The sequence below is a fragment of the Galeopterus variegatus genome, unplaced genomic scaffold (genome assembly GCF_000696425.1).
Source record: "Galeopterus variegatus unplaced genomic scaffold, G_variegatus-3.0.2 Scaffold274, whole genome shotgun sequence".
Classification (NCBI taxonomy): Eukaryota; Metazoa; Chordata; class Mammalia; order Dermoptera; family Cynocephalidae; genus Galeopterus; species Galeopterus variegatus.
Window position 1 is genome coordinate 221086 of NW_007726385.1, and position 15164 is coordinate 236249.

At 44.1% G+C, this 15164-nt stretch overlaps 2 protein-coding genes across 2 annotated transcripts in view; one reads left to right on the forward strand and one right to left on the reverse strand.

The window, feature by feature from the left end:
• Positions 1 to 10092, forward strand: part of JOSD1 (Josephin domain containing 1) — a 12924-nt gene extending 2832 nt beyond the window's left edge. Inside the window, exons 2-4 of the mRNA XM_008566871.1 lie at positions 6637 to 6765; positions 6924 to 7118; positions 7909 to 10092. Of these exons, the coding sequence (XP_008565093.1) occupies positions 6637 to 6765; positions 6924 to 7118; positions 7909 to 8008 (424 nt within the window). The 3' untranslated portion in view covers positions 8009 to 10092. The remainder of the gene's footprint in view (positions 1 to 6636; positions 6766 to 6923; positions 7119 to 7908) is intronic.
• A 547-nt stretch (positions 10093 to 10639) lies between these two features.
• TOMM22 (translocase of outer mitochondrial membrane 22 homolog (yeast)) lies at positions 10640 to 13278 on the reverse strand. The gene is made up of 4 exons (XM_008566872.1): positions 12886 to 13278; positions 12539 to 12657; positions 12011 to 12128; positions 10640 to 11777 (listed from the first exon to the last, which is right to left on the reverse strand). Exons 1-4 carry the CDS (start codon positions 12997 to 12999, stop codon positions 11703 to 11705), a joined length of 426 nt encoding a protein of 141 aa, XP_008565094.1. The 5' UTR covers positions 13000 to 13278; the 3' UTR covers positions 10640 to 11702.
• Positions 13279 to 15164: the final 1886 nt, after the last annotated feature.

Here is a 15164-nt window from a genome sequence, read left to right on the forward strand (position 1 = left end):
TGTCCAGCAACGGATCGCAACCCTCAGTGTCGCGCCCGTACCGGGACCGGCAAAGGGATCGCAACCCTCGGTGTTGCGTCCGCACCTCGCTCAGCCAGTGAGCGGGAACCCGTCTGTATGTGGGATCCGAACCCTCGGCGGGAGCGCCACCGCGCTCCCAAGCGGTGCACTGTAGCAGTGCGCCACCGGGCCGCCCCAAATACAAGATTCTGTATATCTAATTATACTGTGGTAGGAAAGTTTTCATTTCTATAAATTTGGCAAAGGAAATCATCATGAGATCACTAAACACACATGAACACTTTGTGCAAAGCATTGATCTGAGTGCTTTCCTTGTGTTAATTCAGTGCTCACACAAATTTTATGAGATAGATTCTGTTGTTTCCCATTTTTCCAAATGAGAAGATCGTGACACAGAGAGTTCACAGAGCTATTAATGGCAGGATTTGGCTTTAAGCTTTGTGACTCCAGGGCCTACCCTCCTAACTGCTCCTATTTCCTGACTATTGGAAATGCCTGTCAGAGCTATTGTATTGTCAGTAGCTGTTCCCCCTACCTATAAATTCGGCTGGGACTGAAGATCTGGGCTATGATCACCAAGTGTTTGTGGATAAGAGCAGGAGTCAGTCAGCTGTGTTTTCCCTGAATAAAAGAATGCTAAATACTTGCTAAACACCCACATGGAACCAGGGTCCAATTCCTTTTAAAGCCTTAACAAATTGCACTGCACTTGTCAATTTCCTATTGGCGCAATATAAAGATCCACCTCAAAGTAAAAGCAAACCAATACATAAGATAGTATACTCTGTCCCCACTCCTGAAGTGGAATTCTATCTATTTTGGATGGAGGTTCTATAGGGACAAATAGGAACAAAAATAGAAGTGTGAAAAGAATCCAGAGGAAAAAGCAAAGGGAGAGGTGAGGGAGAGAAGATGGAATTTTTTAAACAAACATTGACTAGCTGCCCGCAGTGTGCCAGGCACCACTAGGCACTGTAGAGAAAACAAGCTGAACAGGACTCAGCCTCTGAGCAGTATATTTCAGAGCTATATATTGACCATACCTGGAGAATAGATTTAAGTGATGTTAGAAGCATGGAATTCGGAGCAATTTAAAAGTGAAAACATGGCTGCCCAGTTAGCTCAGTTGGTTAGAGCCCAATCTTGTAACCAAGTTCATGGGTTCGGATCCCATTACTGGCCAGCCACCAAAAAAATGATGAAGTAAAGTTTACATAATAAATGTTACCTTTAAAAAATTTTTAAAAAAAATTTTTTTAAAGTGAAAAGATGATATATTTAGATCTCAATGGGAAGAGAAGTAATGATGGCAAGTTTAACTAGATAACTTTAACTTCCCAGATCTGAAGTTCTGTGCTGTTTTGAAATGTGGCTAATGAATGGTAGAAATGGGAGGACAATGTTGAAAAGTACTATTTGTTGAGAGGAAGTTCATCCCAGCAGCTAAATTTTAGCCAGATAAAGAGGAGAAATACAAAAGCGGGGTGGAGTTTCAATAGAGTTATGGATATGAGATGACTCATGCTTGGAATAGAAACAAATAGGAACTTAGAAAGAACTAAGCTGGGCCGGCCCGTGGCTCACTCGGTAGAGTGCGGTGCTGATAACACCAAGGCCCCGGGTTCGGATCCCATATAGGGATGGCCGGTTCGCTCACTGGCTGAGCGTGGTGCTGACAACACCAAGTCAAGGGTTAAGATCCCCTTACCGGTCATCCTTAAAAAAAAAAAAAGAAAGAAAGAACTAAGCTAATGACTTGGCAGCAACAAGAGGACTGGGAAGAGAGGAGTCAGGTGTGACAAAGGCTTGGCCCAGGATTTGAAGATAGTGGTAACATCTACAGCCATAGCAGAAGTCATTTGTTTGAAAAGGATCCACTTTCAACCTGTAAAATTGCAGAAAAGATCAGAGAAACTGGGTATGTGTCATCGGTATTTATCTATAAAGATGTGGATATTTGATTTCGTACATTTTATCATATATGTCTCTAAGCTTTGAAAAAGAGGGGACATAGAAGTCAAATGATACAGTAAGGGCCAGCCCGTGGCTCAATTGGAAGAGTGCAGTGCTGATAACACCAAGGCCGCAGGTTTGGATCCCCATACAGGGATGGCCAGTTAGTTCACTTGGGAGAGCGTGGTGCTGACAACACCAAGTCAAGGATTGAGATCCTCTTACCAGTCATCTTTTTTTTATTAAAAGAAAAAAAAAGATACAGTAGCAGCTTTGTTAGGTTGTTTTGAAAACGCTCAGGTCTCAAACATTTTCACTAGATTCAACCCAAGTTTTCAATGATTAGATGTTCTTGAGTTAGCTGTGCATTCCTCTCACAAATAGAATAGATATTAAAATCGAACTAGATGAAAACTAGCTTGGGTACCAGGGGGAAAAAATCTGATGAAAGGTGGAAGGAACAAAGATTAGGGATAGCAGTGAACAACCAGCATTCACCACCACAGAGGGTAAGTACTACTCCAGCCCTCGCCATTATAAGGTCCCTGAGCAGGTGATTGGCCAAACCAGTCAATATAGGAAACACGGAGACTCATTCTAGTGGAGTGGTCATTTGAGTATGGGGTCCATCCAGTGCACCCAACACAACAGTACTTGCTTTTATTAACAATAATCAAGTGCCCACTTTGTTAGCTGCTTTTATGGGCTTTAGTCCTTCCAACAATCTTGAGATGTTGTAAGTACAGAAGCTGAGGTGCAAAGGTTACAGTGATTTGCAGTCATGCACAGCTGGTGAGTGGCAGAGCTTGGATTCAACTTCTAAACCTGAGACAATTCTGAACAGGCCTCTGGGTTTATCAACACATTGGTCCCAATGAATTCCATGGGATCCTGTTCTGATTCCAAAGGAAACTTTTCTTGAGACTCCTTGACAAACTCCTGTTCAGGACTGTCTTAGTGATATCTATAGAAATTCTCAGGTATAAAGCAAGCCTCTTATTTTTGTCATCACAGCCAGAGGTTAGAGCCATGAGATCTGGAGTGATCTAAAAGTGATAAGATAGACTCTAGTCCAGGCTTCCCCTAATGTCTATGCCCTCAGATAAGTCCCTGGTCCTGCATTGAGGTCACCACTATGTCTGGCTACAGTGATGATTTTGGGTTTTCAGCAAAAGGGAGATAGGTAGACATTTCATCAAAAATTTTCCCTCTAATTATTTCTTTCCTTTTTATAAGTCTGAAGAAATGTGACATAAGAAAACATGGCTCAGAACTTCCTGATGTGTTTCAAAATAAAGCATGGTTCACAGGGCCAGTAAAACAGAAGTACTCTGCAGATGTTAGCTATTGTGTTATTATTATGTGTTTGTCTAGCCTTTGGATGAGATAAGTCTATTACTCAACAACACCTTTTCTCAGTTGATAACTACCATACTTTTAATGTGGCCATTCACTTGCCAATGCCTAGCTGTGAGAGGTACAGAAGAGAAGAGCCATCCCCTGTGCTTCAGAGATTTACAGTTTGGCTGGACATGTATAAAATAGCTGAATTCTTCAGGGGCGCTATAAGATAGGAATCATTCCCATTTTTACAGATGAGGTAACAGGCATGGAGATAAAATCTGACAGTTAATGTTGATGGTACTTGGATGTGAACTCAGATGTGTGGTTCTCCCAATCTCCCTCCTTTCTCACAGAGGAGCCAGGAAAGATTCCATGGGAGAGATAAGATGTGAGCTTGATGAAGCTGTAGAATTTGGCTTGGAGCAGGAAATAGAGTATTACAATAGAGGCCACAGTGGTCATGGTGCCTAAAGTGCACTAAGCTCAATGAGAGGGAAACATCAGGGCTGGGAGGTTTGGAGTTGGCCAACCTGTCAGTTGGTTGGCTCCACTGTCAGTTCTTATATAAGGGAGTGAAATGACACCTTGGTGAATGTGGCAGGAATACATAGGCTGAATTGGTGGAAGGAGAGTTTGGAAGCAAGGAGATCAATTTAGGAACCTGTTTCAAAAGTCCAGGTTTGAGGTGAGGGGCCTACAGTTAGAGGAAAGGTAGTGGGAATATACAAGAAAGGATTTGCATCTGAGATAAAAGATGAAGGACAGGGAAGAGAGATCCTTGGAACACTAGTCCTGTAAGGTGCACCTTAAAACAAATGTTTATGTGGTCAAATATGTTTGGAAACTGAAGCATATTATATAACCCCCTTAAGATTAGCATATCAAGGACTCCAAGAACTCCTGCAGGAAACCTGTTTACTTATTTGGTTCATTCAGCCATTATTATATTGGATGCCTTCCAGGATCCTGTTAGCATGAAACTAGTATCTCTGAGGATACACTTGGGAAAGCACTGCTCTAAGGTTTGAGCCTGGCAGGAAGTTAAATGGTGAAAGAGGTGGAACACTCAGCATTTTCTTTGTTGGAACCTTTATTCATGTACTGTCTTTCACTGAAAACAATGAGAGGCTGTTGAAAAATTGGTGATGGGAGAGGAACCTGCTCTATCTTGAGCTAAGTCTTCTTTCATATGCTTCCTTATTTAATCCAAGTACCCAAGAACCTATGGAGAACATCTGTCTCAGTAAGCTATGTTTTAAACCCAGGACTTAGAGACTCAGCCAGCCTTTCCTCTTATCAACCAGCCACCACCTCCCACATTAAGACAACAAACACAATTTTGGATTCAAAGTAACCCAAGTTTGAATCCTAGTTCTGTCACTTGTAAGTGCTCATGGGCAAGTCAGTTAAAATCACCAAACCTCAGTTTTTGGACCTATAAAATAGAAATAACTTATACCCTCATAGGTTTATTGTGAGGATTAAACGAGATACGTATTAAAGCATCTCTCATAGTGCTTGGCATAGAGGTTTTCAATAAATTGTAGTTATTACACGTAAAATAAAGTTTGGTTTCAGAGTGGAGTTTAGTGTCCTCAGATCCCCCTTTGCTAGCTCCAGAGATGAGCATGTAAGCCTAACCCTTTTAATCTCGAGTCTACTAATATCTATAGGGAAAGAGGATTACAAAAATAAACACAGAAGACATTTCAATAAACATTCCTTGAGGGGCCGGCCCCGTGGCGCACTCGGGTGGGATCCTATATAGGACTGGCCGGTGCGCTCACTGGCTGAGCGCCCCTTACCGGTCACGAGAAAGACAAAAAAAAAAAAATTCCTTGAGGACCTACTGTGTGTCAGACACTATAGGCCCTAGTGATGTAGTGTTAACAGGATAGTCAAGGCCCCTCTTGTCATTGTAGTGTGGAGAAACAGACAAGTGAGAAAACATATCTAGCAGTGACAAAGGGCTGTAATTAAATTAAAGCAGGTTGATGTAAGAGGAAGTGACTGGGAGGAACTTACGTAGGGTGCTCAGAAAAGACCTCTCTATGGTAGTAACATTTGAGACCCAAATAATAAGGAGCAAACTATGCGAAGATCTAGGGGAAGAACATTCCAGACAGCAGGGATAGTGGAAATGGCAAATGAGTGCAAAGGAAGAAAGAGCTTTCTTTGTATATTCAGGGAACAGAAAGAAGGGCAGTATGGTAAGAGGTAAGAGATGAGATCAGCAGGATCCTGAGGGTCTTGCAGGACAGGAGTAGTTTAGATTTGTTTAGATCGAATGTAAGTGCTTTCAGTACAGTTGAAAGATTTTAAGCTGTGGCAGGAGTATATATTTGAAAAATATCAGTATGGTTGCTGTGTATAGAGAAGTTAAAAAAAACTTTATAACATTTCTTAAGCATTTAGAGTTGACATCCTTAGCCTAAAGTCTTGATTCTCTTCCGGAGATGGCCTCATGGACACCTTCTGCCTTTGTCCTGAGGAACTCACCACATTTCTCTTCCTACTCTTTACGCCAAGGTCAAAGGCATGCTGATCCTTCCTTTGAGATGGCCTTTCCTCAGCTCCTGGCCTCACAAGACTATGAAAGCAAATTAATAGGATTGTAAATGCCTTGAGCACGAACTTTGTCTTGAAATGAAATAGCTAAAGAGACCTGGCAAAAATGGCTTAAAGCTGGGTGGGCAAACTGGGACTGTGGCTGAATGTCGTCTCGCACAAAAAATTCTTTCCATTGATTGTGTGTTGTGTTATTTTTAAGTTTTATTCAGGTACCACACACATACATGCACACGTATATTTGGAATGCCATTAGGTGGGTCATGCATTTAACACAGGCCTTACTACTTTTTATTGTATTTTTAAGTTTTATTCAGGTACCACACACATACATGCACATGTATATTTGGAATGCCATTAGGTGGGTCATGCATTTAACACAGGCCTTACTACTTTTTATTGCATTACATCCAGCCCTGGTTTGTATGTCTATGTTACCTGCCTGGGCCCTGTACACCTTTGAGTATTTAATTAATGATTACCAAGTGTTTAGGCCTTAAGCCGAAGGCACTTAAGCTGTGAAAAAGAGTAACAACAGTTACTACCCATGCAAATGAAAATATCAGATCCTGTTTTCCAGTATTTTTTTTTTTTAAGTTTTGTATCAGGGACAGTAGCTTTTATCAGTAGTTTGTATCAGGTTTGTAGCTTTCAGGGACAGTGGTGTAAAGTGTTCTTCTGTCCCTGTAGTGTAGGGCCAGGAGGGGTCAAGCAGACCAGCGAGTCTTAGCCTTCTTTTCACATTTGTAGGTTGTCTCCAAACACCATGGTGACACCCCACAAGAAGAGCATGCTGGGAAATGGGAACTATGATGTGAATGTCATCATGGCAGCACTTCAAACCAAAGGCTATGAAGCTGTTTGGTGGGACAAGCGCAGGTAATCTGAACAAGGCTTGACTTGGTGGAGAACAGCATGGTTGTGGTGCAAGCCTGGGACTCGTGGCATGAGTGGGGAGGTGACTGCTTGTGGTATTACAGCCAGGGAACCTTGGGCCATTAGCTGCCTCAGAGCATGACACCATTTCTCTCCCACAGGGATGTCAGTGTCATTGCTCTCACTAACGTCATGGGCTTCATCATGAATCTGCCCTCCAGCCTATGCTGGGGTCCACTGAAGTTGCCTCTCAAAAGGCAGCACTGGATTTGTGTTCGAGAGGTGGGAGGGGCCTACTACAACCTCGACTCCAAACTCAAGATGCCCGAGTGGATTGGAGGCGAAAGTGAGCTCAGGTAACCTCCGCCTGTTGTGGCTAAGGTGCTGGGCTGTTCATTTGGTATGTTGGGGAAGTTAAGCTCTGCTTTGTTTGACAAAGGAAATGAAATTCCTATCTCCTTGGATCCTCTCCCTGCCTAACTTAGAATCATAAGGTCTCAGACTTAAAGATCTTAATCTTTGATGGCCCGTCAGGACTTTAAGTACTGTTGGTAGGGAAGTTCCACAGCCTGGAATACTGGCCTTCTGGTTTGGTATGGGCTGGCATTGTAACACTCTCTCCACTTAGACAACTGTGACAGTGTATTTGCCATTTCAGAGGAAGGAAGATAAACATTCAGGCCAGAGAGGGTTAAACTTCCCTGAGACCAAAGAAGAAAAAATTTTTTTAAAAGTTAGAAGTCCTTTAGAGTACTTTGGGTTCTGTTCTTCACAGAACCAGGTACTATTGTCAGTAATATATAAAGATGGCCAAAATTCAGATTGGAATTCTAACTGGACAGATTGAGGAGTAACAGAAGTTTTTTAAAAGTTAGAAGTCCTTTAGAGTACTTTGGGTTCTGTTCTTCACAGAACCAGGTACTATTGTCAGTAGTATATAAAGATGGCCAAAATTCAGATTGGAATTCTAACTGGACAGATTGAGGAGTAACAGAATGAGGAACCCTCCAAAAATAGACCACTATTGGAATGTTTATAGGACTGCCAAGGGTAAATAATGAGGTTTCTGGTGAGCATGTGGCCCCCAGACTGGAATTTGCAATTTGCCAGCATTTCATTTTCTCTCATCTATTCCTTTTTCCATAGGAAATTTCTAAAACATCATTTGCGAGGAAAGAACTGTGAACTCCTGCTGGTGGTACCAGAAGAGGTGGAGGCCCATCAGAGTTGGAGGGCTGATGTGTAACACAGTTCTGCCCAACCTTCCCCTCAGCTCACCCCTTCAGTGCTGTGGCCTCTACGGTGGGTCTGCCCTTGCCACTTCCCTAAACATCTCATCGGGTTTTCCCCCTTCTGACTGACAGTGCAGTAGAACAGATATGTGGACTGTTACAAGTACCACCCAGCGTTGTTTGTTCCTGGGAAAGGAAGGTAGGAGCCCTATGCCCTTTGGGCAAGTGATCGAAACCCTTATTTTATTTGGGAGAAAAGGAGAAAGAAAGATGGTCCTAGCTTATCTTCCCCTTTCTGTGAGGACTTGACAGAGGTTCTGCTGGAGTTATCACTGATGCTCCAGACTCACCTGGTGATGCTGCCTCCACTTCCCCTCTCCTGTCACACCAGTGGGTCTGAAGACACAGTACATGCAAAGCCAGTCTGACTGGCTTGAAGGACCCAGAACTTAGAGGTCTCTCAGGAAACCATCTCCAAAACCCTAGCAGTGGTACAACATGTTGTCTCCAATGCTTAATGCCACTCCTTAGCCCCATTTTTACGGGTGGTTTATGGCCAGCCTTGGAGTTTTATAATGAAAAGTTCTCTAATATTTCAAGCTGAGTTTTTCAATCCCACAACATTCTAGCGTGACAGGAGTGAGATAGATACCTAAGACGATGTGGCTAAAGCCAGACTGGGACAGGCATGGGGTGGCTTCTTTTCTTTACTCCAGTTTTGTCCCTTCCATTTCACTACATTGATTTAGGAGGCTCTGGGGCAAAAGACAAGGCGAGAGGCAGTTTTCCCACTTGACCCACTCTGGCAGAACCAGAAAAAAATAAGCCTTCTTTTAACATCAAATTCCACTAGTTTGGGACAGAGTTGGGTGAGGAAAGTACAAGCTTCTCAGAGTTTAAGAGCTGTTAGAATTGGTAGAAGTTCTAGGCTTGGAGACTGTCACTGTAGTGACAAGATGCAGAGCCCTCAAGTGGGTGGCTATGTATATTATGTTACAATATCTGGATTCATCATCATGTAGTTTCCTTTACAAATCGACTAGGATCAACCCACCCCTTACCTCTTGAAGCAGTTGTAGGCCACTTTTCTCCTGTAACTTTGGAAAACAAAAGAGAAGGGGAAACAAGTATACCACGCGTGTTACCAAAGTGGTAGTGGTTGCCTCAAGGCAGGTGGGCCAGCAAGGGTGACTCAGCTAGCCCTTACAGATCAATGGTCTTGGCAGGTCTGAGAGCTGCCCCAACTGGCCAGACTTCTCTCCAGCAGCAAAGCCAGCCTGGGGCTTGCATGTTGACCCTGAGCAAGCTTAAGGGGGTGAAGCTGAGGCTTTCTCCCCACTGTGACTGGAGTGCATGTTTACACCAGCACCTTTTCTGCACATATATCTTCAATCCAACAAGGCCATTTTTTATGCTGAGTAACAGCGGCCACAAAGTGGCTACTGCATTATGCCCTCTCGGCAACTGGCCGCAGTCTCTTCTGCACCATTTTCTATACCAGACCTGCTTAGCACCACAGGGAGCTCTTTACCCCTGCCCGATGACATTCCAACCACCACCAGCCAGAAGTTACAGCCAACCTTGCTGATTGTCACAAGCAGGACCTTGGGTCCATTGGCACTGTCAGTGATAGTAAGCCATTTCCTGGGAAGAGGAGGAAACTCCTCTCCACAAATCTGCTTGGGCCTGTGCAAATGGCACTTCAAAGGAGTCCCCGTGCACTTGGAGTCCATGAGCCAGTTGGATATGCAAAGATGTTTAAACATTTCAGGGCTGGTTTCTCTGTTCATATCCAATTCTGGTGCTCAGGAACAGGGACCCATGCTGATGCCCAAGGGCAAAAAGCCTCAGTTCCTTTAAGGAAGGGAGCAGGCCGGACCCTGATGCCCAATAAGGGGCAACCCTAGGCTTTTTGTTTTTCTTGCTTTTATTCCCCCTCTTTTTGTTGGCCTTGTGCTGGGTTTGTTTACAAAAGATGTATTTTGTTTAGCCAAATATTAAAAATGAAAAACTCCATACATAAATCTTCTTGTCTGCCTGAATTCTATAATTATGTAAAGGAAGAAAAATAAACTTTAGTATGATGCTGCTTTAAAAAGAATTCATTACCATCATAAGTCATCTTTTAGAGCTATATTGTGCCTTGATCAAACCTTTAACCTGAAAAATCCAGAAAAAATATTCACTTAAGTGGGAATTGGTTCAAAAGACATCCAAGGCATTTTTCAGTTTACCTTAATTTACAAAAATTAGGCTTGACAACTTGAAGAGCCTATCTACTGAAGTACGAGTTTGTACGACACTGACAGATGACTAGTGTTTTTCCCTAGTTAAGAAGTGGAAAATCAGGCATCTGAACAGAAGGTCTGGTTTGCCTCAGCACTGAGTGTACAGTAGGGTCCTATAGTTGGGACTGCCTGGATTTGAATCCTCCAGATGCACTATGTGTCCTTATGCAAATTACTTAACCTTTCTGTGGCTGTTTCCTCCTCTGTAAAACAGGAATAACACTACCTCCTAAATTGTAGTTATTCCAAGAAATAATGCATATAAAGGCTGTAATACCATTATTAGCACAAGGCTCAATAAAAATATATGTTAAATGGAAATACTGCAAAGTCAAAGGGCTACATTTGGATTCATCATCAGTGGTTCATCTCAACATTTATTTTTTAAAAAACTAGGTCACAAAAAAGTCCTATTTGCAACCCTCCCCAGATGAGGAATCAGTAGTTATTTCTAACAAATACTTTATAACTATGCAGTGTCATTGTAGACTATACAAGCACAGGGCCCCAATCCTTTGTCTTAGGCTGGTGGATCTGAAAGTGATTGTCTGAATTCAGGGCAAAGACTGCTATTAAGAGGTTCTTGGCCAAAAATGAATTTTCTTTTTCACTTTTGGAAACTTAACTTGGGACGAAGGGGTCAATCAGTGCTGGCTTCGGTAAGAGGAAATGTGAGAGATAGTACATGTCTTTAACCTTCTAAAATGGTCTAAGTAATTTCAAGGTATTTATCACAGGCACATGGATGACACTTTCAGTTGGAATCATTTTTAATATTTAAATACAAAAAGTGAGCACTGACTTTTTTTTTTTTTTTTTAACACACACACACACAGGTCTAATAGCCAAAATGTGCAGAGGAAATGAGCTCCTGCTCTATCCTCCAGTCCCTATTGTCCTCATCCTGCGACTGAAGCTGTAGCCCATCTCCCTTCTGCCAGCATACTTAAGGATTCACAGTGGCTGCCTTATACTACAGCTGTAATGCATTTTGTTTTATATTGTGTGCATGTCCCTCCCCAACATCTCCATTCTTAAAAAAAAAAAAAAAAACAGTCATTAATGGTCAGAGGTACATCCCTCGCACTACATTAGTTCCTACCCCACAATGGGATAGAGAGATCTTCTAGTTAGGAGCAATTTAGTGAAAGGGGTGGGATGGCCAGAGCTGGAATAACTGTCTGCATGGCTGCACTCTGGTATCAGAGTGAGGACAGAAGTCAGAACACCGTGGAGAGCACAGTCGCAAGTTGAGAGTCTCTCTGTGAGACAATGTGGAGAGAATTCTCCCCATCAGGTTTTTAGATAAATCAATGTGCCAAAGTTAAAAAAAAAAAAAATTCCAAATAATCAGCAGTTCAAACATTATTGAATTTCAAATTTCTCCCACCAAGACAGCTCAAAATATAGTAGTGACAATCTATATCTTTCCAGGAAGTGAAGGTAGAGCCCCTGGCATTCCTCCTGACAGCCCTGTGTTAGGCCCTAGAAGTATCTGGAAAAGAAAAGGAGGGAGGTAAGACATTGTACAGACCTAGGGGATCTCAATTTCCTCATACCTGATGGGGTAGACAAGGTCTACAAGGTCTACAAGAACACAGGCACCTAAAAGCATGGGCCTGATCCCAAACCCTACCCACTCATTAACAGCTGATCTACCCAGGTGCTGGGAGAAATAAATAACTTGTCTCTCCAACATTGACAAAAAAGCCCAGAGTATGTGCCTACCTGCCGCTGCTGCAGTTGCTGCTGTTGCTCCATTTGTAACTTCTCAGTCTCAAAGACAACGGGAAGAACCAGGATCATAAAGGAAGTGGTCCCAATCCACAAGGCTGCCCTGGAAAACCTTCAGAGGGAGAGTGAGAATGGAGAAATGCAAACAAAAACAGCTTCGCTAAGAACGAATCAGTAACCAAACCTCTCACATTACATATTCCAATGTTTCTGATAAGTGTATTCTATCCATTCCTTGCACCACACTCTTACCAGAGACGGGAGGAACGGTTCTGGTAGCTGTGTTATCTATCCTGAGTTCTTACAAAACTGCTCATGTTTCAGAAAAGCTGAAATGATCCCCACAACGATCCTGCCAGGTAAGAATCCCCACTTTACAGAAGAGGAAATTAAGACTCAGGTTAGGGTATAACCAGTCCAAGGTCACTCGAACCCAGGTTTGCTGCTTCCAAAGCCCATGTTCTTTCACAGCACCACAGTCATCCCATGCACGCCCCCAACGTCTTCGCCCTCGTCCCTTACCTGTACATTTTTTGAGCCACAAAGAGGGAGAGATCAAAAGTGGCTCCGGCTGCGGACCGGACCCTCTCCGGGAACATCTCCGTCAGACCCCACAGTCTCTCCGACAAGGTCTCATCTAGCTGTGGTGGAGGAGGTGCGGGTCTTGGCCGAAGAAACGGCATCCACCCCCGAACCCACTGCAGCGCCAGGAGACGCCGAGCCCCGCTTGAGCTAAGACACCCTCGGGCCCAGCTGAGTCCCTAACCCCGCCTCCCGGAGAAGCTGCCTTTACCGCGATCCCGCAGCACGCGGAGCCCACACCCCCGGGCAGGCCCACCCTCCGCCCCGCACCCGCGGGGCCGTAGTACCTCTTCGTCGTCGTCTTCCTCCAACTCCTCTTCGATCTTCTCCGCGTCGCTTTTAGGGAGCAATTCGTCCGGGGACATAGGCTCCCCAACGCCGGCAGCAGCGGCGGCAGCCATGGCTGATGGGGACACCGGAAGCGGAAGAGAGGAGGCGAGAGCAGCCGAACGGCGGACAGAGCCGCCCTTCCGGGAGCCCAGGTACGAGGGGCCAGAGAGAGCGGCGCCCACTGGCCCGCAGGTCCTCCAACCCCCGTCTGCCGAGCTGGCTGCGGCCGAATCCCTGCAGGCCTTCCCTCGTCTTCCCGGTGGTTCTCAGCCTTCGGTGGGCAGAAGAAACAGCCGGAACACTTGTTAGAGTACAGATTCCGGGGTGCTTCCGCAGGAATTCTGTGCAGTGGGTCCCAGAAACTTGCGTTTTAACAAGCCTCCCTGGGGGCCGGCCCGTGGCTCACTCGGGAGAGTGCGGTGCTGATAACACCAAGGCCCCGGGTTCGGATCCCATATAGGGATGGCCGGTTCGCTCACTGGCTGAGCGTGGTGCTGACAACACCAAGTCAAGGGTTAAGATCCCCTTACCGGTCATCTTTAAAAAAAAAAAACAAGCCTCCCTGGGAGCACACTTTGACAAACGCTAATCCAGTTTCATTTTCCTGAGGAGTGTGTTATTTGGTAGGAAAAAAAGCGATTTGGAGGTTTATTGGTCTTTTGGGAAAACACTAAATAAACCATCCCAATGTAGTAAAACAAGGGTAGGAGTTAACACTTAAGTAGCAGGCAGTAGTGTGTGTGTAGTGTGTACTCATTTAACCTTTGCAACAACCCACTGAGGTAGGCACTGTTATCCCCATTATAGAAATGAGGAAATTGAGGCACAGCTCAGGGTTGCTGCAAGTGTTTCTAGAGAACAGATTTTTGGAAGTGGGTTTGCTGGCCAGAAAGTATGCACGTGTAAAATTTTGCTAGGTATTAACTAATTGCCCTCCAGAGAATTTTATCATGTATAGTTCTCCCCGCTTATCTGCAGGGGGAAACAAACCATGGACAGTACCAAACCCTACATTTACTGTTTTTCCCCTACATATACATACCTATGATAAAGTTTAATTTATAAATTAGGCACTGTAAGAGATTAACAATAACCAATAATAAAACAGCACAATTATAACAATATACTGTAATAAAAGTTATGTGAACGTGGTCTCTCTCTCCCTCAAAATATCTTACTGTACTGTACTGCAGGTAACTGAAACCTTGAAACCACGGATAAGGGGGGGACTACTGGGCTTTCACAATAGTAAATGGAAGTGTTCTTTTCCCTTCACACTCCCCAGCATTAAGTATTATTCATATTTTTATTTCTTGCCCATATGATGGATGTAAATGCTCTTTTATAATGTGCCCCACAAGTTATTAAAACAAGAGTAATTTGATATACACCTTTAGCCAGCTGACCATGGAATCAGACACCTAGGATTGGACAGTCTGAATCTTTATCTGATGCATGCCAATGTATGAGTACTTCAAAAAGTTTGTAGAAAAATGGAATTAAAAGGTAATACGAATCCCTCCATGAACTTTTTTTTTTTTTGTCTTTTTTGTGACCAGTAAGGGGATCGCAACCCTTGGGGTAGTGTTGCCCACACTGCACTCAGCCAGTGAGCGCACCAGCCATTCCTATATAGGATCCGAACCTGTGGCGGGAGCGTCGCTGCGCTCCCAGCGCCGCAGTGCTCCCAGCGCCGCACTCTCCCGAGTGCGCCACGGGCTCGGCCCCCTCCATGAACTTTCTAAACTACCCTCATAATAACAAGTCTTTGCCATTGCTTATGTACTTCAGGGGGGTATGGGGACCCACAATTCTTCCCGATACAGTCCCCAGGCCTTTTCATTTTTGGACAAGGCAGCTCTAAGAAAGTTTTCATGTCACAAAAGAGTACCTACTGTATAATCCCATTATATGAAGTTAAAAAACAGGCAAAACCAATCTATAGTGAGAAGTCAGGACTCCCCTTTGAGGAGGAGGAGGGGATAATATTTGGAAAGGGGCAGGAGAGCGTCTTCTGTAAGGTTCTATTTCCGTCAGACCCATGTGGTGTGCACGTGGGTATGTTCATTTTGGATAATTCATCAAGCTGTACACTTACAAATTATGCTCTTTTTTGCATGTGTTAAAACTTTTTTTAAAAGTAGGCTAGCTCAGGGCCGGCCCGGTGGCGCACTGGATAGTGCGCCGCTTGGGAAGCGTGGCGGCGCTCCCGCCCGAGGGTTCGGATCCCACATAC